The sequence below is a fragment of the Nicotiana tabacum genome, chromosome 24, assembly GCF_000715075.1.
Source record: "Nicotiana tabacum cultivar K326 chromosome 24, ASM71507v2, whole genome shotgun sequence".
NCBI classification, from domain to species: Eukaryota; Viridiplantae; Streptophyta; class Magnoliopsida; order Solanales; family Solanaceae; genus Nicotiana; species Nicotiana tabacum.
In genome coordinates this window covers 39,248,982-39,272,952 of record NC_134103.1, presented here as the reverse complement: position 1 = coordinate 39,272,952, position 23,971 = coordinate 39,248,982, and the positions used below count along the sequence as shown (strand labels likewise).

Sequence of the window (23,971 nt, the reverse complement as noted above, 5' to 3'; positions counted from 1 at the left end):
AACCTATCAACCTTCCAAACCTTTAACTTTTCAACTTTTGCCAAATAGAACCAAATCAACCTAGGGACCTCCATATCCAAATCTGTACATACGCCTAAGTGAAGAATCACCATATGAACCTATTGGAACTATCAAAATACTATTTCGGGATCGTCTACAGAAAAGTCAAACTTTGTTCAACTCTTATAACTTAAGCCTCCAACCAAAGGACTAAGTGTCCTGATTCAATCCAAAATACCCCAAAACCAAACCAACCATTCCGTCAAGTCACATGATTACAAATACACGTATGGGGATCTTCAAAAGAGAAATGGTGCTAAATTACTAAAGATGATCGGCCGGATCGTTACATTCTCCCCCTCTTAAACAAATGTTAATCCTCGAGCGAGTATAGAGACATACCTGAAGTGCCAAAAAGGTGAGGATATCAGCTCCATATATCATGCTCGGTCTCCCAAGTCACATGCTCGATCGGTCGACCTCTCCACTGAACCTTCACTGATGTAATGTTCTTCGACCTCAACTTCCGGACTAGCCATCGACTCATAAACATAGGTCAAATCCTTGTCCAATTGCAATGAGCTAAAATATAAAACATGTGACAGATCATCATAGTACTTTCGAAGCATGAAAACATGGAACACCGGGTGAACTCCCAACAAGTTGGGTGGCAATGAATTTTGTAGGCTACCTCACTAACTCTCTCAAGAATCGCAAAAAGGATTAATACACTGAGGGTTCAACTTGCCCTTCTTCCTGAACCCCATCACACCCTTCATGGGTGAAACTCTTAGTAGAACCCTCTTGCCCACCATATATGCCATATCACGACCCTTCCTGTCAGCATAACTCTTCTGCCTAGATTGCGCTATACGAACACGCTCCTGAATCATCTTCACCTTCTCCAAGCATCATAGACCAAATCAGTGCCTAATAATCTAGCCTCCCCAAGCTCAAACCAACCAACTGGGGAACGACACCGCCTCCTATATAAGGCCTCATAAGGAGCCCTCTGGATACTCAACTGATAATTGTTATTGTAGGCGAACTCTGCTAACGGAAAAAATTGATCCCACTTACCCCCGAAATCAATGACACGGGCTCGTAACATGTCCTCCAACATCTAAATAATGCGCTCGGATTGTCCATCCGTCAGTGGATGATATGTCGTACTCAGCTCGACTTGTGTGCCCAACTCACGCTGCACGGCTCTCTAAAAATGCAATGTGAACTGCGTGCCCTTATCGGAGAAAATAGACATCAGCACACAATGAAGGTGAACAATCTCTCAAAGATAAATCCAAGCCAGTTGCTCTGAAGAGTAGGTAGTCATGACTGGAATGAAGTGTGCAGACTTAGTCAGTCTGTCAACAACAACCCACACTGCATCAAATCTCCTCAAGGTCTGTGGAAGCCCCCACTTTCACTCCGGAATATCTTGCCTCTGAAGTAAACTGCCAGGTCTCTGATGCTCATAATTAACATGTTGACAGTTCAAACATCGAGCCACATACTCCATAGTATCTTTCTTCATTCTTCTCCACCAATAGTGGTGCTTCAAATCATGGTACACCTTCGCGGTGCCCGGATAAATGGAATACCGCAAAATATGGGCCTCAAGAATCAGCTCCCACAACCCATCCACATTCAACACACAAATCCATCCCTGAAGCCTCAATACCCATCATCACCAATAGTCACCTCATTTGCATCACCGTGATGCACCATTTCCTTGAAGACAAGAAAGTGGCGATCATCATATTGACGCGTCTTGATGCGCTCAAACAAAGACAAATGTGACACAACACAAGTAAGAACCCTGCTAGGCTCTGAAACATCCAACCTCACGAACTTGTTGGCCAAAGCCTGAAGATCAAAAGCTAACGATCTCTCCCTAGCTGGGATAAAAGTAATACTACCCATGATCTCAGTCTTCCTGCTCAAAGTGTCAGCCACCATATCTGCCTTCTCGGGATAATAAAGAATGGTGATATAGTAGTCCTTTAGTAGCTCTAACCATCTCGTTGCCTCAAGTTTATATCCTTTGGCTTGAATAAGTGCCGAAGACTCCTGTGATCCGTGAACATCTCACAATACACACCATAAAGATAGTACCTCCAAATCTTAAGCGCATGAACAATGGTTATCAACTCCTAATCGTGTACTGGGTAGTTCTTCTCATGGGGCTTCAACTGACACGAAGCATAAGCAATCACTCTACCCTCTTGTAGGAAGATACAACCAATGCCAATCCGTGAAGCATCACAGTGGACTGTATAAGAACCCGATGTTGAAGGAAAAACTAGAAGGAGTTCTAATCAAGGCAGTCTTGAGCTTCTGAAAGATCTCCTCACACTCATCAAACCACCTAAATAGTGCACCATTTGGAGTCAATCTAGTTAAAGGAGTTGTAATGGACGAGAAACCCTCCATAAAACAGCGATAATACCCGACCAAACCTAGAAAACTCTGGATCCTAGTAGTAGTAGAAGGCTTGGGCCAACTCTGAATTGCCTCAATCTTCTTCGTATACACCTTAATCCCCTCACTGGACACCACGTGGACCAGAATGCCATCAAGGCTAACCAAAACTCGTACTTGGAGAATTTAGCATATAGTATCGTCTCCTTCAAGGCCTGGAGCACGATCCTCAAGTGTTGCTCATGTTCTTCTCGACTACGAGAATACACCAATATATCATCAATGAACACAATGATGAAGGAATTAAGATACGGCTGAAACATGTTGTTCATCAAGTGCATGAAAATTGTTGGGGCATTGGTCAGCCAAAAGACATCACTAAGAACTCATAGTGGCCATAGCGGGTCTTGAAAACCGTATTTAGAATATCTGAAGCCCGGATCTTCGATTGATGGTACCCCAATCTCAAGTCAATCTTCGAGAATACCCCAGAACCCTGAAGCTGATCAAGTAAATCATCAATACGCGATAGTGGGTACTTGTTCTTGATAGTAACCTTATTCAGCTACCTGTAGTCAATACACATCCTCATAAAACCATCCTTCTTCTTCAAAAATAGAACTGGAACACTCCAAGGTGAGACACTCGGTCTGATGAAACCCTTATCAAGCAACTCTTAGAGATTTTCCTTCAATTCCTTCAACTCCACTGGTGCCATTCGATATGGTGGAATAGATTTGAGCTGAGTGCCTGGTACCAAATAAATACCAAAATCAATATCCCTATGCCCGGTAGGTCTACTGGAAACACATCTGGAAACTCTCTCACTACCGGGACTAACTCAACGGTAGGAGTGTCAGCACTAACATCCCTCACAAAGGATAAGTATGTCAAGCACCGCTTCTCAACCATCTATTGTGCCTTCAAAAAGGATACCACCCTACTAGGAACATGACCCGATGAACCTCTCCACTCCAACCTCACCAACCTCGGCATAGACAACGTCACGGTCTTAGCATGACATCAAGAATAGCATGATATGGTGACAACCAATCCATGCCGAAAATCACATCAAAATCCACCATATTGAGTAACAGAAGATCAACCCTAGTCTCATAGCCTCTAATAGTGTCCAAACAAGAGCGATAGACCCGGTCTTCTACAATCGAATTCCCAACGGGTGTAGACACATAAATAGGAGTACTCAAAGAATCACGAGACATTTCCAAATATGAAGCAAAATAGGAAGACACGTACGAATAAGTAGAACCCAAATCAAATAAAATTGATACATCCTTATGACAAACTGGAACAATACTTGTGATGACGGCATCTGATGCAACAGCCTCAGTCTTGCCAGGGAAAGCATAACAATGGGCCTAGTCTCCCCCTCTAGGACGTCCTCTACCTGCCTGTCCTCCACCTCTAGCTGGTTGTGCAGGTGGAGTAGCAACTAGAGCAAAAACCATAGCATGAGTACCCTGCAGAGGTCCACCCCTCCGAAGTGTGGGACAATCTCTCACCATGTGCTAGTATCACCATACTCGAAACAACTTCTCTGCGAGCATGGCTGCTAGTACTGAGTCTAACCCGGACGGCTAGAATAATCGATGTAGGAACCCCATGCAAAAGGTGCACTGAAAGATGACTGTCCAATATGAGTACCATGAGGTCCCTGACTAGATGAAGCTCTACGAGTAACCTAAAGTGCGAAATGAATTGGTCGACTGCAAAACCTCTGCCATGACAAACTCAAACCGCAGAATGGGAACCACTAAACCCTCTAAAATCTCGAGGTCTCTTAGCCTCCCTATCCCTTTTTCTCCTGGTATTGGATATGCTTCAACCTCATAGCAATCTCCAAAACCTGATGGAATGAAATCTCAGTCTCCAACTCATGTACCATCCCAAATTTGAGGCTATAACCAAGTCCCTCAATTAATCTACGGACCCTTTCTTTAACAGTGGAAATCAAAGCAGGTACAAGATGAGATAACTCAGTAAACCTCATAGCATACTGGGACACAATCATACTCCCCTGGAGCAACTACTCGAACTTGATACACAACACATCCCTGAAGGTCTGTGGAACGAACTCCCTCAAGAAACGATCAGTGAATTGGGAACAAATGCGTTGCTCCAGCTGGCCTACTCTCCTCATAATTCTTCCACTATCTATATGCCGGCCATGCCAGCTTGAAAGTAGTAAGGTTGACCCCGCTTAACTCCACTATGCCCATAGTACACAGAATATGATGACACTGGTCTACGAAACCCTGTGCATCCTAAGAAGCTCCACCAATGAAATGAGGAGGATGATACTTCTGGAACCCCTCTAACCTTTTTTGCTCCTCCTCCGATGCAGCTGGTCTGATCTCGGGCTGCATCGGTATGGCACCCGGAGCCTGATCAACATGAGTTTGCTACTCTGGAGTGTGGGCGGGGGGAGTCTGAGCTCCTCCCCCAGCCTGAGAATTAGTTGGTGCAATTGGGATCAACCTCGCCTGAGCCAAGGTACATAACATGCATAGAAAATGCACCAAAGTCTCCTAAAGTCCGGGGGTAGCAACAGGCTTAGGTGCCTGCTTCCAACCGGAGTTACTGGTGGCTCCTCAGTCGTGGCCCTCGCATGTCCCCTTGTTGCGGCACATGTTCTGCCTCTACCTCGGCCTCGACCTCTGCCCCGGCCTCTAGCAACACCGGCATCGAGGGCAGCATCATCAATAACTGAAGCTCGTGTCCTCACCATCTGTGAGAGAATAAAAATACAAAGGCTAAAATTCCGAAATTAATAAATTCAAACGTTAAGGAATAAAAAAAAGTGAAATTTTCTAATAGTTTCGTAGCCTCTCGAAGATAAGTACAGACGTCTCCGTACCGATTCACAAGACTCTATTAAACTTGCTTATGACTCGTGGAACCTATGAACCTAGAGCTCTGATACCAACTTATTACGATTCAAAATCCCACCATAAGGGTTGTGATGGTATCTAGTTCCTAAGACTAGGTAAGCCTATCACATGATGAGATCAAACAGAATATAACAACTTAAATATTAAGCTGAAAAGTACCATAACATAGTCGTAAAGCGAATACAACAGTCACAATCCTGAAACTCAATAATATTGAGTCATAAGCTCTACAAGGAGTACATAATAAGTCTCAAAATGTACATAACTGTTTGGAATACATAAACAGTAATAAAGCAACTAAGAGGGTGACTCTAAGGCCTGCGAGCAGAACAACAGGTATACCTTTAAGTCTCCAACGGCCTGGCACCACTCTCTAATGACCCTCATGATCTGAGGTACCTAGATCTGTACAAAGAATGTGTAGAAACGTAGTATAAGTACACCATAGTCAGTACCCAGTAAGTATCAAGACTAACCTTAGTGGAGTAGTGACGAAGTTCAAGTCAAGACATTCACTAGTCAAATAACCTGTGCAAGATATCAATATAATACTGACAACGAAAAACATAACAGAATAAATATCAACCAAGAGTGGGGCATGTGATAACAGGAAAAAATCGACCAATAACTCATAAAAATGCAAAGTGAAGTCATTTAAGAAAAATAAGGATATGTTCAAAACATAAACTCGTTCCAACACATGAATAACATAAAGAATCAACCTGAAATACCACATAACATCATCAACAAGCCACCCTTATATCGATGTGTGAGGGTTCACAATGAAATATTTCCCCTTATATAGCTACACGCGCATAAGCCCCCTTATCTCGTTGCATGCGTATCAATACACCACCCTTATGCCGCCGCATGCGCATCTCGCCACCCATATACTCCACACAACAACAATCAACCCGCACAACAAGCTCACATGTGCCTCAATATCATAAAAATAATAATATCCCAAAGTCACATCAAGACATAGCCCACAGCTCACAACGAGATACAACAACATGACAATAGTACAAGAGTGCAGAAAAATATTCAACAACAAAGCATGTTCATATAGCGAACAACCCCAATTCAAGGCATATTAATAGACTAAGGTCTAATTTGGTCACAAATCACACATACGCCCGTGTACACACTCGTCACCTCATGTACACGTCGTTTTACATAGAGAAATTAATGTAAATATATCAAATCCTAAGGGATAATTCTCCCATACAAAGTTAGGCAAGATACTTACCTCAAACAAGCTAAGTCAATACTCTAAGAAGCCCTTCCCAAGTGAATCAACCTCCGGATATCTCGAATCTAGCCAAAACAACTTATTAATATCAATAAAAGCAATAGGAAACAAGCCCAAACAATAAAGCTAAGATCTTGGTTCAATTATGCAAGTCAACCCCGGGATCGCACCTTGGAACTCGTCAAAACTTACAAATTCCGAACGTCCATTTCAAGACGAGTCCAAATATATGTGTTTCATCCAAATCCGACCTCAAATCGACCTTCAAATCATCAATTTTTACTAAAATTCTCATTTTCTTCGCTTAGATCCATCAATCAATCGCTAAAATCAAGGTTGGAATTATGAATAATAAACAAATCCGAGTCAAAAATACTTACCCCAATCCAGAACGTAAATATTCCCTCCAAAATCGCCCGAATCTGAGCTCTATATCTCAAAATGTGATAAAATAACCAAAACCCTCGAAATAAAATATTTATGTAATTCTGCCTAGGTAAATACATCGTGATCGCGGGACCTACGTCGCGATCGCGAAGACCATTTCCATGCCCAATTGCACACCCTTCTACGTGAACGTGATACTCGAATCTGTTGGGCCTACGCGAACGCGGTCACATGCACATGAACGCGAAGACCAAATGCTTGCCATCCCTCCAGCCGGCCTTCCTCTACGCGAACGTGACCACTAATACGTAAACTAGAAGGACACTGCCCCCCAAGCTCCACGAACACGAAGAACAAACACACCTGCCATCAAAATACCCTCCGTGAATGCGACTGTCTTGTCGCAATCGCGATGAAGGAAACCAGACACCAACATTAGCAGTTCAAAACAAGAGCAAAATGGTTTGGAACCCATCCGAAATACACCCGAGGCCCCCCGAAACCCGTCCAATCACACCAACCAATCGCAAAATCTAACACGAACCTACTCGAGGCCTCAAATCATACCAAACAACATCAAAACTACGAATCACACCTTAATTCAAGCCTAAGGAACTAATCTATATTTTCAAATTCAAAACTTACATCGAACATGCCTAAACAACTCAGAATGACCTCAAATTTTGCATGCAAGTCCCAAATGACACAACTGACCTATTCTAACTCTCGGAACCACAATTCGAACACGATATCATCAAGTCAACTTTCTGTCAAATCTATCAACCTTCCAAACCTTCAACTATCCAACTTTTGCCAAATAGAACTAAATCAATCTAGGGACCTCCAAATCCAGACATACGCCTAAATCCAAAATCACCATACGAACCTATCGAAACCGTCAAAATACCATTCCGGGATCATCTATACAAAAGTCAAACTTCGGTCAACGCTTACAACGTAAGCCTCCAACCAAGGGACCAAGTGTCCCAATTCAATCCAAAACTAAAATACTCAAAACGACCAGTCGGGTCGTTACAAAATCGGTGTACTTTCCAATTTTATCCACTACGGTTTAATTTAAGGCTTTAATAATAGCCAATGTGGCGCCTATAAAAACTATGTAAGGCTTATTTAGTTATTTGATTTATAAAATAAATGTATATCTAAAAGTGATCATCATGACAATATAAGTCAGCTCACAAAACAATGATATAGTAAAAATTAAAAAATGTAAATTTGGTCAGCCATTTATATTTTGGAAATTGGAAATGTCTCGGCTATCACGAAGTTAGTATTAATGTGTTAAGAAATATTTTTCTAACGAATTTCAAACCATCACAACAGGATTCACATTAATGAATATCTTTCAACGGTTGGAACACTTCTTCTGCATCTTTCTCTTTAGCAAAAAATTATTCATCGTAAATCTTCAAAATTAAAGTTTATATTTGTAATTTTAGGCATATATAGAGTTCGTTAAAAGTTTACACGTTAAGTTTAGGATATAATGCTAAAAAGTTAAAGTTAGGATTTGAAAAAATTAGCGTTTAAGATTCACGCATTAAAATGCAAGAATTTCATTTGACATTTGCGGTTTACTTTGAGTTTAAGGAGGACCAATAGATTATAGAAGTTGGTGTTTGTATGTTTTCCTTTTTATATCTTTACCTTCAACTTTTTAGTTATTATTCAATTTTCTTTGCTTTTATTGTTTTATTTTTAAATTTTATATGTAAGCTAAATAAGGATAGTGAGATAGGAGAAGCTAATATCTTTAAAATTATGTAGACAATTACTCGCTTGTCCCGGCCCAATTCATTTGGTATTATTATTGTTTTGGAATCAAAAGTCGTATGTTTTCTCGGATCACTTTTTAAATATTTTAGAGGAGGAACTGTGTGAATGGGTGAACTATAAGGATATCCGGTGGAATAAACTGAAAATCCTTGGTTTTTTTGTAATTTCGAGAAGCGTTGATTTGACCGTTAAGCGGAATCGAACCAAAAATCTTAAGTGTAAATATCCCCAAAAGACCCACACGCACGCTCCATCTCCGGTATTCTCTAGTTTGAATATTTTGATCAAGAAAGAAGGCCAAAGAGTCAAGATAGTGAAACAGTAGAAAAAAAGGGAAAGAAAAATGTCTGATTCAAATTCTGGAAGTGCAACACTAGAATCAGGAAGACAAAGATAACCAAGGCAATGTCGATGTCAGCAAGTGACTTTCTTCTTCATCATCGATGTAATTACAGTGCACAGCACCAAACAGTCTAGAGTTGGAAGAAAAGGGAAGAGAAAGAAACAGAAGATTGGGGAAATTGAGAAATGGAAGAAAACATATCTGTGATTGTGGAACAAGAGGGAAAAATCGTGAAGGGATTGATTGTGGAACAAGAGGGGAAAATCGTGGAGGAAAAAGGGTTGACACTGAGCGAACTAAACTTTGCAGCAGATGTGGAAAAGTGCCTCTCCGTGACTGTGGAATAAGAGGGAAAAACCTAACAACTATCTTTTTTGGCAACAACAAAATCTAAAGGAGCTATATTTTTTGGCAAGATATCTGCACTTTTGATTCCACTATCGCTTCTTTTTTTTTGTTGATAGGTCAATTATTGCTTATTGTAGAGGAGCTTACATCAATAGTACATTGCTTGGGTTTCCTATTGAAGCCCCATAAATGTTTAGCTTGTTTGTTCGTTTTTTTATAATCAATACGTTGCGTTTGAGAATTCTCTGAATGGGTTTAGTTTGTCACTGTTGGTAGAAGGGGAGTTTAAGATGATTTCTGTATTTTTGGCTTTTGATAGATTTCGGTTATGAAATGTATGCAGTCTTGACTTAAGAGTATTTTTTTAATTTGCATTAAGATCCCAGCTTATCTTAGCTAGTTTTTTTCCGTTGTTTTCGTAATCAGTATGTTACTTTTAGGAATATTCTGAATGGATTTAGTTTGTCACTCCTTAAGGAGCTTGAGTGTTGGTAGAAGAGTAAATGAAGTTGATTTGGGTATTTTTGGATTTTGATATATTTGCTTTATGAAATGTATGCAATCTTGTATCCTATGAATGCATGGTAGAAACCTTTTGTCATTGCTTTGGCTGGGGTTGTGTTTGTTGTGATGGCTTATGTTATGAGTCTGTTGTTTATTCATATCAAGATCCCAGCCTATCTTTGCTGAAAGAAAGTTCTAGTCTTTTCGTTATAATTTTTATTATTAGTACTATGTTACTTTTTGGAAATGGATTTAGTAAGTGAAGTTGATTTGGGTATTTTTGGATTTTGTTAGGTTTTGGTTAACGAAATGTTTCCAATCTTGGATTTCATAATGCATGGTAGAAATTTTCTGTTTTTAATTATGTTACGCCGTATGACTATGTTGTTTATCGGTATCAAGATTGTGGCTTATCTTCGCTGAAAGTTTTAGCTTTTTTCGCTGCGTTTTGATAATCAGCATGTTACGTTTAGGATTTTCCTGAAAGTTTAAAGTGTAAAGAGCTTCACATCTGATACTGTTGGTGTTAGGATCGGGAACCCGGGTAGTGCGGAATATAGCCAAACAACAGTATAATGACAATAACAAAGACAATTAAAGTTGATAAAGAAGACACAAATTTAACGTGGTTCAGTCAAAGTGACCTACGTCCACAAGCGGAGAGGAGCAATTTACTATAACAATAAGAGTACAAAAAAATTAGAGTAAACACTCTAATTAATCCCAAATACCCTAAGAGAATAACCTCACAAGATCACTCCAAAGAAAGGGTTCACACAAGTGCTTCCCAACACTTAACTCTCATACAAAACACTCTTAATAAAGGAAGAAAGTAAGAAACAAGAATTGAAGACAAGTCTTGTTGGTGTGTCTAAAATAAACTAATGGTCTTCCCTTTTATAGGCAAAAAAGTCTTGACCTCTTAGGTGTAAAAGAAGAGATACAACTTATGCAAATGATGTCCAACACACAATGCAATATTTTTTGGGTCCTAAAAAATATTGCCAACAAAATCTACACTTTGCAAAGATACTTATGCTTATGTGAGATGGACTCCATTTGATAAAATAATGGCCATATTACAAATCTCCACCTTGGCCTAATTTTGGATGATATAGTAAATTTGCTCCACCTTCTCCGCAAAAGCCTCAATGGGCATATGTCAAAATTTAATGCCATCAAAATCAGATAAATTGTCTGATACCGAAACTGTAGTAGGGCCTATAATAGTGGATCCCAATAAAGTATACAACGAACCAGATCTGTGTGCTTTCATGATCACACGAGCACCTTGAAACATTTTCAGAACTCCACCTTCACCAGTGAATTTGCACCCAAGGGATTCTAAAGTGCCCAAAGATATGAGATTTCTCTTCAACTCAGGAACATATCTAACATCGGTGAGAGTTCTTACCACATCATCGTGCATTCTGACCCGAATTGTACCTTTGCCAATAACGTTACAAGTAACATTGTTACCCAATTGGACAACTCCACCTACAACTGAATCATATGTAGAAAACAAGTCCCTTCTAGGACACATATGATATGAACAACCGGAATCTAAAATTCACTCATTGTCTAATCTGAAACTAGTTTCAGTTGCTAAAAATATAGTTCCCTCAATCTCATCAGTTGCTACACTAGCTTCGGCGGTGTCAGTATTTTTATGCTCATTTTTTCTTTCCTTATGCTTTTCTTTATTTTTCAGCTTATAGCATTCGGAGATAATGTGACATTTCTTATGACAATAGCGACACTGTAAATTATTGTATCTGGATATGGAGTCGGAGTTGTCCCTAACAAACAAGCCAACTTCCGCTTGAGTTCCACTAGCTTCCCCAGTAATATCATTATCTATCTGTTCCTTTGATTTTAAGATAGATTTAATATCCTTATAAGAGATATTATCCTTTGCATAAAGCATAGTATCTCTTATATGCTTAAAAAATGGGGGTAGAGAACAAAGCAGTAACACGGCTTGATCCTCATCTTTAATTTAAGCATCTATATTACTCAAATCCATAAGAATGGAATCAAATGTGTCAAGATGAGAGAGAATAGAGGTACCTTCACCCATACGAATTGTATAAAACTTCTGCTTCAGGTAAAGTCTATTTTCCACCGTCCTCTTCATATATAAGGTTTTCAATTTTTTCCACAGGCCTTTAGCTGTGGTTTCTACAGAAACTTCACGTAAAACCTCATTTGAGAGATTTAAAATAATACCTGCTTTTGCCTTTTTGTCTATGATGGCAAACTCCTCATCCGTCATTTTATCCGATTTCTTCTCCTTTCCTTGCAACGCCAAGTCTAAGCCATCCTGAATTAGGATAGCTTCCATCTTTAATTGCCACATTCCGAAGTTTGCTTTTTGATCAAATTTCTCAACATAGGTCTTTGTTAGAGTCATTTTGGCTATTGAAACTAACCCTGTTAGATCCGGCTCTGATACCAATTTGTTAGGATCGGGAACCCGGGTAGTGCGTAATATAGCCAAACAACGGTATAATGATAATAACAAAGACAATTGACGTTGATAAAGAAGACACAAATTTAACGTGGTTCGGTCAAAGTGACCTACGTCCACAAGCGGAGAGGAGCAATTTACTATAACAATAAGAGTACAAAAGAGAGTACAAAATTAGAATAAACACTCTAATTAATCCCAAATACCCTAAGAGAATAACTTCACAAGATCACTCCAAAGAAAGGGTTCACACAAGTGCTTCCCAACACTTAACTCTCATACAAAACACTCTTAATAAAGGAAGAAAGGAAGAAACAAGAATTGAAGACAAGTCTTGTTGGTGTGTCTAAAATGAACTAATGGCCTTCCCTTTTATAGGCAAAAAAGTCTTGACCTCTTAGGTGTAAAAGAAGAGATACAACTTGTGCAAATGATGTCCAACACACAATGCAATATTTTTGGGTCCCAAAAAATATTGCCAACAAAGTCTACACTTTGCAAAGATGATTATACTTATGTAAGATGGACTTCATTTGACAAAATAATGGCCATATTACAGTTGATAGAAAGGAGTAAGTGAAGTTGATTTGGGTATTTTTGCTTTTGATTTATTTTGGGTTATTGAAATGTATGCATCTAATGAATGCATGGATGAAAACTGTTGTCATTGCTTATGTTATGAGTATGTTGCTTATTTGCATTAAGATCTCAGCTTATATTTGTTGATAAATGCTACGATTTCTTTTTGACATTGTAAAGGCTTCAGTACTGTTACTTTTAGGAGTAATAAAGTTGATTTAGGTACTTTTGGATTTTGATAGATTTTGGGTTAATGTTAGTATGAGATCCTGGATCTCATGAAAGCATGGTAGAAAAGTGTTGTTTTTGCTTATGTTATGAGTATGTTGTTTATTTGCATCAAGATTATAGCTTATATCTGTTGAAATATGCTAGTAGTTCCTTTTTATTGCTGTTATGTTTGTCTTTTTAATAGGTTTTTGTTGCATTAGGAATTCGCTGATTGGGTTTAATTTAACACTCTTTTAATGAGACTGATATGTGATACTGTTGTTAAGAGGACAAGTAAGAGAAGTTGATTTGGGTATTTTTGGATTTTGATAGATATGGGTTATGAAATGCATGTAGTTTTGGATCTTTAAAGGCATGATAGAAAACTATTATTAGAGGAGCTTCATTCAACTATATGGTTAATCTCAATGCCATAGGATCATATGAGTAATTAAAATCTCTCAAGTTCTATGAATGAATAACTGAGGCGTTTGTGTTCGTGTGCAATCGTGATTAGGTGGCGTCAACAAACATCATATTTCTTATAGATCTTGTTTTATGTGAGGGTCACAGCCTGGAGTTTCCATAATGCTTTCAGCTCCTTCCATTCCATGTTCTTCTGATCTGTTTGTATGAATAACTTCCAGCATACAATCCAGCATAGTTTAGATGTATCTTAGTCCCAAACTTGCAGACACTCCCATTTTGCTAAGATCCTTCATTCTCCACCTTGTGTAGTCTTCCCTTTTTATTAAAGTCGTGCAGAACCATTTGGATATATTATTACCAATTACCACTTAGTAGCTGTTATGACTTATTTGATTCAAACTCTGGTCTGCTGATGGCATAATACCTTCCATGAATTCCTACTTCTCGAACAGCCAATGCATCGATGCCATCTCTGTTTAATGCTGTCCTTTGATCTCACTGCTACGAATCACTCTTCTCAGATCTCTTTGATTGCTTAGGAAGAAAAAGGGAATATTAACAAGGTTAAGGGACACTTTTTCTGAAACTTCATTGAAGTCACTCTGCTTACTACTGAATGAAGGGGTGTTACCTGGAGCCTCTCGAGTTGAAGATACGACGTTAGGCTCATTCCAGATGATCTTAGTCAGCATGTCTGTGTCTTGATGCTAGTAACCAATGACTTTTTTGTTACAGCATGTAGAGAATAGCTTGTGTTGGTGAGTAGGCTAACTAGAATCTATATTTCCTCTAGTGTTTAACTGATTTATAGTGCATAGAGCTCCGTTTGTCTACCTTCATCAACAATTTCAAAGCAGAAAAAAAACATTTTTGTGGACACACAAGGAAGCCTCCATTTCAGGTTGTTGCATCTGTGCTTCTTTTGTATCTTCTCTGTATGTATGTATTTATGTATAAGTGTGGTTGAAATCTTCTTCTGATAAAGGCTGCTCCTCTGCAATTATTAATCTCATTTCCTTGATTTTCTGCATTTAATGATCCTCATAGCATCATCATCTTGTGTCATGTTGAAATTGCACTAAGCCTCAGAGAGATTGTTTTTACTAGCTACTGAAATCTCCTGGTTTGAACCAAAAATGGAGCCTTTGTTTATATCTTTATTGATTGTTGTCAGGGGTAGTTCCCAAATCTTTAAGGGTTGTTATAGCTGAGAATGTCATGTTCATTCCTTCCAAATCGTGTTTGATTTGCCAATTTATGATACACAAATGGTTAAATTGAATTATCACTCATTATTTCAGCATAAATATTTGTGATCTAACAAGTAAACACCATCCAATGGCTTGTAAAAGCACTGCCACAAAAAGAAAAAATTAAATTCCAAATCTTTGCAGAAAGTACCTCTTTTTGTTCCGCGTTAGGTAATGTGTCATTAAGAAAATTCAAGTCAAATTCCATGCCTTCCCCCCCCCCCCCCCCCACACACACACACACACACACACACACATGTCCGTGCATTCCTAGAAAAAGAAATACTTCTAGGAGGGATCGAGTTTGATTCATTAGGTTCTTTTTCTTTTACTATTTGAATTAAGAAATTTGGAGGTAAAAATCTTTGATACAATATGCAACATTTTAAAGAATTGAAACCACTTTTATATGACTTGGATAACAATGTCCACTTTTTTGCGCTTCCAAACAGCATTAAAGGACCAAAACAGTCCCTTTATCAGGTATGTTTGTACTTCTCAAAATGGCTTGGAAGTATAAAAGATCAAGGAATAAGATATTATGAACTAAGATATCTTCCATCAAATCTTTACTGTACATGAAAATAGCAAACCGTATGGCCTTTCTACTCATAAATCTCAAACCTTTCGTCCTAATAAATCACTAATGCAATCATAATTATATGTATGTGGCATATTATTTCAAAATTGAGAGAGCAAGAGGATATATGAACTCAGCTAACAAGAAGCTTACACATGACTTTACCCTTTTCATTTACAGATGAATACATACATTGGTTCAAGGATGATAAGAACTGAGAAGGAAAAATGGATGTCATCTAGGTCCAGAAAGTTCCATTGGTTCAACTAGTGACGATTCTTCAACGTAGTTGGAATATCTTTGTGGAGTATGTTCAAAAGCGCGGTTTCTTGGTGCCTCAAGTTTTTGTGATGCCTCCCATTTTTCAGCCAAACCATCCCCTTCTAACATCCTTAATGCTTCGGACATTTTTGGCCGATGAGAAGGGTTGAACTGGGTACATAGTAGGGCAACTTTAACCATCTCTTCCAGTTCAATCCGGTCAAAGTTATTTTTCAGATCTTTATCCACCATAAGGTTCGATTTCCCCTCTTGATGGAGCTCTTTCACCTGCATAACATTAGCAGTAATTAAACGAGGGAGTTCGTTGAAGTGTGCTAATTAGAGGGTCCGGTAAACTAGATGCACAAAACACTAGCTAGCCACATTTGAGGTTTGAACCTTTAACTCCTCATAATTGAAAAGAAAACAGCTAGAACAACCGGCTTCTCTTTCTCAAATCTTTCGAGGCAGATTCAAGAATTAAACTTAAGGGGTTCAAACCTTTAATGTTCTTAGCACTACACTCATTGTTTTTTCCCTTATGTATATATATCTATGTTACGTATTGAAAATATCGCGTTCAGTTCAAAAACTCAGTCCCCCTTTGCATAACGTACTCCCCTCGGGATTCACAATACATATTCCAAAAATTACTCAGTACATCCAGGAGAAAGAAAAAGAGGAGAGACGCACCCAATCAAGCATAACAACACCTTTCTGGTTGGCCCCTCGACCAAAGTCCATGGCTTTCTGGCCTGTAATCAGCTCAAGCAGCAAGATTCCAAACCCAAAAACGTCAGTTTTTTCAGAAGATTGGCCAGTTGACAAATATTCCGGAGCAATGTGGCCAATGGTGCCCCTAACAGCAGTTGTCACATGAGAATCCCGGTGATCCAAGAGCTTTGCCAACCCAAAATCACCAACTACTGCCTCAAATTCCTCATCCAACAAAATGTTGGCTGCTTTGACATCACGATGGATAATTTTGGGATCACACTGCTCATGCAAGTAAACTAGCCCTCGTGCTGTACCTTGTGCTATCGTTTTCCGCCTTGACCAGTCTAAAACTAGTCTACCATACACATTATCTGCAAATTGAGAAACCACGACGCATTTTCAGTCAAGGCAATATGTGCATCAGTTCTTCAACTTATACAAAATTCAGTGAGTTGGAAACTAATAAATAGTAGTAGCTGATAAAGCTCTAGAAAAGGAAAATGTGTTTGCTTTGGCTTTCGAACATGCATAAACATACAACAATAGTTCCAGCCTGCAGCAAACTGATGATGGATTATACATATAATTTCAGTAGTACAGGATGGGACTGAGGAGAGGGTGGATCGTAACATCTAAGTTAATACTTAAATTCAAGGCCAGAATCTTGTGAATTCAAATCACCAACGACAGTGGTAATAGCAGTAGTCACTGGTCTTCACAACGTTCGATGAAGGTGCTATCGGTTGAATTGCTAAAAGTATTTAAATGCCTCAATAAATTCTCAATCCAAATTGCGAAGAGTTTCCATCATTTAATATTTTTCTTGTAGTAGAGGCGACTAGAAGTTAAACTACCAAAGAAACTAGGGTAAAGAACGTGGTCATGACAGTCAAAATATAACATATGGTGTACGCAAGAGAGTGAAGCTAGAAACATCATGAAAAGAGAAACCAAAACCGTCACCCATAAGAAACTTTAAGAGAAAAGAAAGGTTTGAAATATCTGCGGATATGCTTCTTTCTGTGCTTCAAAATTTTCATCTTAGTTTCCTTTTCTCTGTGTAACTAAATATTTTCTTCCATCATGCACCCTTTTTGCAAGCAAATTCCACATCTTTAAGAGACCAAATTCTAGTTTAGTTAGAGTAGTCAGCAAGTAAAATAGGACTGGTGATAGCAAGCACCTAAAATGCATGTTAATATGGCAACAACATTAGGAAGTAGAAACTACTCGCACCATTCCATACTTATATGACTTCCTGACACGGTCCAAAATTTGACATTGCTCTAGTAATGATATTATTCTATATACCTTTTATAACTTCCAAGAATTCAATTTTGTTTAACTATCCAAATTTTAAGATTTGATATGATATTCTCTATAACTAGTTTATACCATTATTTTGAAATTTTCTTCGACTCCAATATAATAAATGAGTGAAATTAGCATTTTAGACTATGTGTCCTGTCGATTATCTGTCATATAAAGTGGAATGGAGAGAGTAGTTAATAAAAAAACACCTTCATGAGAATATTTTAACTTCAATAAATGGTAATGTTGGACTAATTATCGGAAGGTAATAGTCCAAGTAGTGATTACTAAGTATTAACAATAACACATATTGAAGCCATGAGCTGACCTTTTAATCGTGATGCTACACTCCCGTTTGGCATATAAGGGTAAACAAGAAGCCGTTCATTTTCAGTTGAACAAAACCCCAGAAGACGGAGAAGATTCCGATGGACAGCCAAACTAATCAACTCTACTTCTGTCTGAAATTGGTTTTCACCACCAACAGCATTGTAGTCCTTCAATCTTTTGACAGCCACAACAGTTCCATTGTTTAAGCAGGCTTTATACACAATCCCGAATCCTCCCCTACCCAAAATATGCTTTGAGCTGAATCGGTCAGTTGCATTCCACAGTTCCTTAAAGGTGTACCTTTTCAGGTGACCCAAGCATACCTCTGGATAACATTGCTCTGCAATTGAGAAGTCATTGCTCAGATAAAGCAATACAGAATTGCTAGATAGGACAGATGAAAAAAAACATTTGGCGAGACAAGAAGAAAATAATAGTGCTTTGTTCAGTAACAAGTGATGGAAAATAATTTGGAAAGAATTAATGCCAAAGTCCCAAAACTGGTCTGTACAAGGGGCAGAAAACAATTGACAAGGCAAGGTGCACGAAGAGAGTAAAGTTGGAAATTTGTGATGTTATAAGCAGTGAATTCATCTAGTTCAAGGTGAATTTTGTTGACATTTTTTTATGCCATCATTTTCCTTCTACAGAAATGTATGCGTCAACCTTCACAAGAAAATGCAAGTACAATTATTCAGATGTGTGATTAGAAAATCTTTCTGTCAAATACAACAACAACAACCCTGTATAATCCCACTAGTGAGGTCTGGGGAGGGTAGTGTGTACGCAGACCTTACCCCTACCCTGGGGTAGAGAGACTGTTTCCGATAGACCCTCGGCTTCCTCCCTCCAAGAACTACTCACCTTGTTCTTGGGGTGACTCGAACTCACAACCTCTTGGTTGGAAGTGGAGGGTGCTCACCACTAGAGCAACCCACTCTTCTGTCAAATACCAACAATTAAAGTTACTCCACAGTGGTTCAGGAAATATAAACGAAAAATTTATGTGAAATTGAAACCTTTTTTTCTTTTTGATAGGTAGAAGTAACTTGAAAGAAAAGGGCTTTTATGCGTCCTCACCGAGAAAACTGACCAGAATTTATGAGTACGCCAAGGCCTTCATAATTTGCTGATAGGGTTCTAAGGTTCTTCACATTCAATAGGTTTATTCAATCTGGGTAAACATAGAATTGATCCCAAACATCTTTCTTGGCTCAACTTATATATCCATGAAGAAAGGCACAAAGATAGAATCTTTGACAACTAAAGAATCAGAAGATACAGAACCAATAAAAGCTGGAATTATCATAGAGAAGAGGGGCAAAAATAAAATCAACTAACCGTTGACATCAAAGAAGATCTGCCGATTATGTCTGTAGTGCCACCAAAGAACAAAAGCCACTGCTACACTGACCAAAAAAGCAGCACCAAAACTTGCAACAAATGCAACAACCACGCGACGGCTCTTGCGAGCAGCACCTGGTTGATCTACGATACCAAAAACATTAGATGCAACACATCTTCAACAGTACAAATAGCATAACTTCCTCAATATGTATAAATGTTTTAACAGTTTTCCATGTTCAGTTGAAAAGGAAGGGACTTGAGCACGAAATGTTATACATACCTGTCAGACTATCTGGTGGGAAGGACAGTGGTTCTGGATAGACTGCCGAACAATTGTTCTCAGAACTTTGACCACAAATTAAAGGATTTCCAAGCACTCTAAAAGCCATGAAGAGGAAGTTCATTTTTTATAGTGAGGAATACTAATGAAAAATACTTTTCAAACATAGCAATTTATCCTAAAACATTTACTGTATTCTTAACTAATTGACTTTTGTCAAGTTGGTATTGATAGTTACAGGGACAACCATAACTTAACGTCAATAATGTAAGGAATAACTACCTCAAAATGAAATGACTGAGTATTATGGCAAGAGAAAAGGCGACTCACTTGAAAGCTCGTGCTGATATTTTAGGAAGGGTACCACTTAGATTATTATAAGAGACATCCCTGCAAGAAATGATCAGCTAAGTCAGTCAGATATATGATGAAAGAACAGAAAATTTGAGTAAATGAAGTCTTTGCCGGATATGCATAATGAACTTTGAAGCGAATGTGTAAAAGAAGGCATGCTGGCATACGCAAGAGCAAGGCATTCAATCTTAGAGACTGGAGGAATCCATTCTATAACGTTAATCACCTCTCTTGTTCGACGATGAAATATATCGTTAGGAGTCAATTTTAGTCGGTGACACAACAACCCAGTGGAGTACCACAAGTGGGGTCTGGGGAGGGTAATGTGTACGCAAACCTTCCCCTACCCTGGGAGGTAGAGAGATTGTTTCCGAAAGACACTTGGTTCGAGATGAAGAATAGAAACAAGTAAATATCAACAACAGGCCAGAAAAATGATACCAACAATGAATGAACAAACAGGTCTCTTGAAAGTGACTTATAAGTGAAAATTCATGAACTCACAAATAATTCAAATTCTTGAGGTCTCCAAAAGAAGTGGGTATTTCGCCTTCAAATTTATTGTTGGAGAGATCAATTGTCTGAAGCTTCTGTAACTTCCCAATCACATCAGGTATAGGACCGGAAATGGCATTGTTTTGCAACAATCTACATGAAAGATCAAGTACAATTTACTGAAAGAATGGCTTAGAACACTGAGAAAATCGTATAGGAATTGACCAAAGATTGTAATGGAACCAAGCAGCAGTAACTAAGAGAAGCATATAGTCAAGAACTTACACAGATTGCAAGTTAGTAAGATTGCCAATTCCAGGCGATAATGTGCCCGATAGACTTTGACTAGGTAGTGCTCTGATGCAAGAGAAAATGTTCATCAATCAATTACTGGATAAAACTCAGGCCTTTTGATTACACAACAAAATTTCTGCAAAAATACTATTCAACTAAACTACTTACAGAGCAGAAACATAGCCATCAAATGAACAAGTAACCATTCTCCAACTGCAAGGATCTACGGAATTCACATCCCAATTGTCCAGAACATTATAGGGGTCATGTAAAGCCTTCTTAATTTCCGTCAAAGCAACAACTGCACATTTATTACATATAGAAACAGTCACTCTTTTAGATTATTTCCACTGTAAAGAATTAAACCATAGTTTGAGAGGAATTAATTTATACTTAGCCTAATTAACAAAAGGAAAATTTCAGGACAAGTGAGGAATTTCAAGAAAGAAGCCAACCTTCATAGTTTATACCAGTAGGAGAAAGTGTAGCAGAAGAACTCTCCATCATCAATGTACAAATAAGTAGCAGCCCCACATTCCAAAGCAGATGCAACATTCTTGCTACACTCTTACCTGTACAAATTTCTACAACCAACAAAGTAAAAAGAAATGCCCTTTATCCATTTTTGTCATAACTCACCTCTTCAACATTATCCAAAGCTAGCCAAACTTAAACAATCATTGCCATAAAAAGAAATGCCCTTTATCCAGTTTCAACCACAAGAACCTGATAAACTTGCTCGTTCTTTAAGACTAAAAAGGTCTCAAAAACCTAGATGCCAATTTTTGTTCTTTATACAAAACCAGCTCTTCTCTTTCAAGAATTGACTCAATTATACTAAAATGGGCACCATTTGAGTGTATACAAGAATGGGATTTTTCCTTTACTCAATTATTCTTCTTCTTGGTGAGTTTTAGCTTAAAGTAGCTTTTTTTCCTTTACACTATATCCTTTTCAGTATCAACATCACAATCCCTCTCTATTATTATGTCGAGTCATTCTTTTTATTATTTATTAATAATCAGAAACATATAGATAGACACTCATAATAGGCCAAACTGAAGGCCAAAAAACTCTCAGATAGAGATGGGGACACTTTTAAAAGTAAAGAATACAGAGTAAAAAAACATGTACTTTTCCCTCTCCAAATTTATTTCAATTGTAACCGCCAATTTTAAATTTTGGATGCATTTTATCATTGAAACTAAAATACACACACAAAATAAAACGGAAGAATTGAGCTATATAGGCTAATAGTAAAAAGATCTTTAACACTATTCATGTAATTGAACTTATTTTAGAATTTTTTTTTTTTTTAATCAAATTACCAACAAATATTGTTTACCCTCAAAATCGGATAACAATTGAATTTGTAATTGATTTTAAAGATACGTAGATTAACTTGACACAAAATGATAAATCAGATTGCAATTGAAATAAATAATGATAAAGTAAATGCAAACCACACGAATTGAACAGTTTCGCCTTAGAAGGTTAGCCACCCTCGAGCCCAACGTATTTCGATCGATATCAAGACAGAAGAATAAGAACTTAAAGAGAATAATAATGTATTGCTTTGGAATGTGTGTTACAATATTCACAATGAATTACCAGATCCCCTTTTATATAATAGGGAAATCCTACTTTAAATACAATTTTATAAAAGGTAAAAATCTCTTGATTAGCTGATTGTTGGTTCCTTACTGATACGCGCCGAGATTCCCGTCGTAATATTCGACCGATCACGGATATTTTGGTCTTTTGTTGGTCATGCTAACAATGTTTCTTCGAGCTCGATCGGGGCTAAGGTCTACTCCAAGATCACGGACTCAATGTTCTCGAAGGTAGGCGTTCTGACCGCGAGTTCTAGCTCGGTGAGACTCGAAGTCGATCTTCAGCCTTTGGTTGTCATGTTCCGAGCCTAACCTACCATGTCGTAGGCGAGCTCGATTTCGACTGTATACAGATAGTTCTCTCATTTTTCGGAGAGAAGACGACGTGAAACGACATGAGCTTCCGATCCTAACTTCGATACCCTGTGACAGAAACAACAAAACAGTCAAAATGTCTCGTCAGTCAAGTCTTAATGGCATTAAATGCTTGTCAGTTGCTGGTCGGGCGCTCCTAGATGTGAACTGTCGTTGGAAACTATAAATACCCCCTCATTTGTTCTTTCAAACTTTACATTCAAACCTTCTGCCCTTGTTCCTAAGAAATTTCAGTACTTCCAAACACTTATATTCTGGTTACTTTGAGATCTTTTATAAGAACTCTCATTCGTCTATATCTTAAACCATCGAGTGTACTCTTTTAACTTCCTCTTTTTTCTTATTTCCTCTCCATAAAGAAATGGCAAAAACTTCCAAAATCGTTCCCCAAAAGAAAACTCCTTCTACCCCGCTGTCGTCTACCGAAGAGACCGCTTGACGTATTGTTGTCGAGGAACCAGCACCGGAACCTTCTCTAAAAATGTTCATTCCGCGGGGGTGCCCGATCAATGTTGATTTTAAAGTCGAACAACCCTCATTCATATCAGGCCGGTGTGAGGATGTCTTGAGGTACATCTGCTCGATCACCGAGGATATTCTCTCCGAAGTCAAAAATGATGTAATTGGGTTGACAAACATATGGTGGTTCCCGAACCTGACGAAGCCATCATCACCCACGTCGAGTGATTTTTAAGTGTTTACATTTATCCCTTCACGTTGGGCCCCTTGGATCCGGTTATCGTCGACTTTTGCAAAAGATACGACGTAACCCTCGGTCAAATTCACCATTCTTTCTGGAGGATCGTAATCCTTCTCTGTTTCTTTGTAAGCAAGATCGAAGGGTGCCCTTTCACTATCGATCACCTCATGCGTTTATACAGTCCCTGACTCTACCGGAGGGGACTGATCAAGCTCGCTCATCGGTCCAGTAAGGCCCCATTCTCGAGTATCGATGAAGATAGGGATCGAGGTTGGCTAAGCCGTTTCGTCCGAGTGAAGACCTCGGACTTGATCGCGGTCGAGCACATGTCGTCCCCTGAGAAGTGGAACATGTCACGTAAGTATATAATTTTGCTCCCAAGATTTTATTTATCGCCATTTTCCTTCCTTCT

The 23,971-nt window shown here is 38.6% G+C and overlaps 1 protein-coding gene across 1 annotated transcript; it reads right to left on the bottom strand.

Annotated features, from left to right (window-relative positions):
- Positions 1-15,419: 15,419 nt before the first annotated feature.
- Positions 15,420-21,880, bottom strand: LOC107781621 (protein NSP-INTERACTING KINASE 3). The gene is made up of 10 exons (XM_016602357.2): positions 21,327-21,880; positions 21,040-21,172; positions 20,863-20,934; positions 20,587-20,730; positions 20,059-20,118; positions 19,729-19,826; positions 19,443-19,589; positions 18,100-18,441; positions 16,437-16,831; positions 15,420-16,031 (listed from the first exon to the last, which is right to left on the bottom strand). The coding sequence occupies exons 1-10, from the start codon at positions 21,424-21,426 to the stop codon at positions 15,717-15,719; spliced, it is 1,806 nt and encodes a 601-aa protein (XP_016457843.1). The 5' UTR covers positions 21,427-21,880; the 3' UTR covers positions 15,420-15,716.
- Between the last annotated feature and the right edge of the window lie 2,091 nt (positions 21,881-23,971).

What these genes read in the sequence shown, in the direction of transcription:
- LOC107781621 (XM_016602357.2), bottom strand. Translation starts at nt 21,426, where the DNA reads ATGTTGCATCTGCTTTGGAATGTGGGGCTGCTACTTATTTGTACATTG. An exon ending in GATCTTCTTTGATGTCAACG is followed by an intron (nt 18,442 to 19,442) that starts GTTAGTTGATTT and finishes TCTCAATTGCAG; the next exon opens with AGCAATGTTATCCAGAGGTA. An exon ending in TGTAGCATCACGATTAAAAG is followed by an intron (nt 16,832 to 18,099) that starts GTCAGCTCATGG and finishes CTCAATTTGCAG; the next exon opens with ATAATGTGTATGGTAGACTA.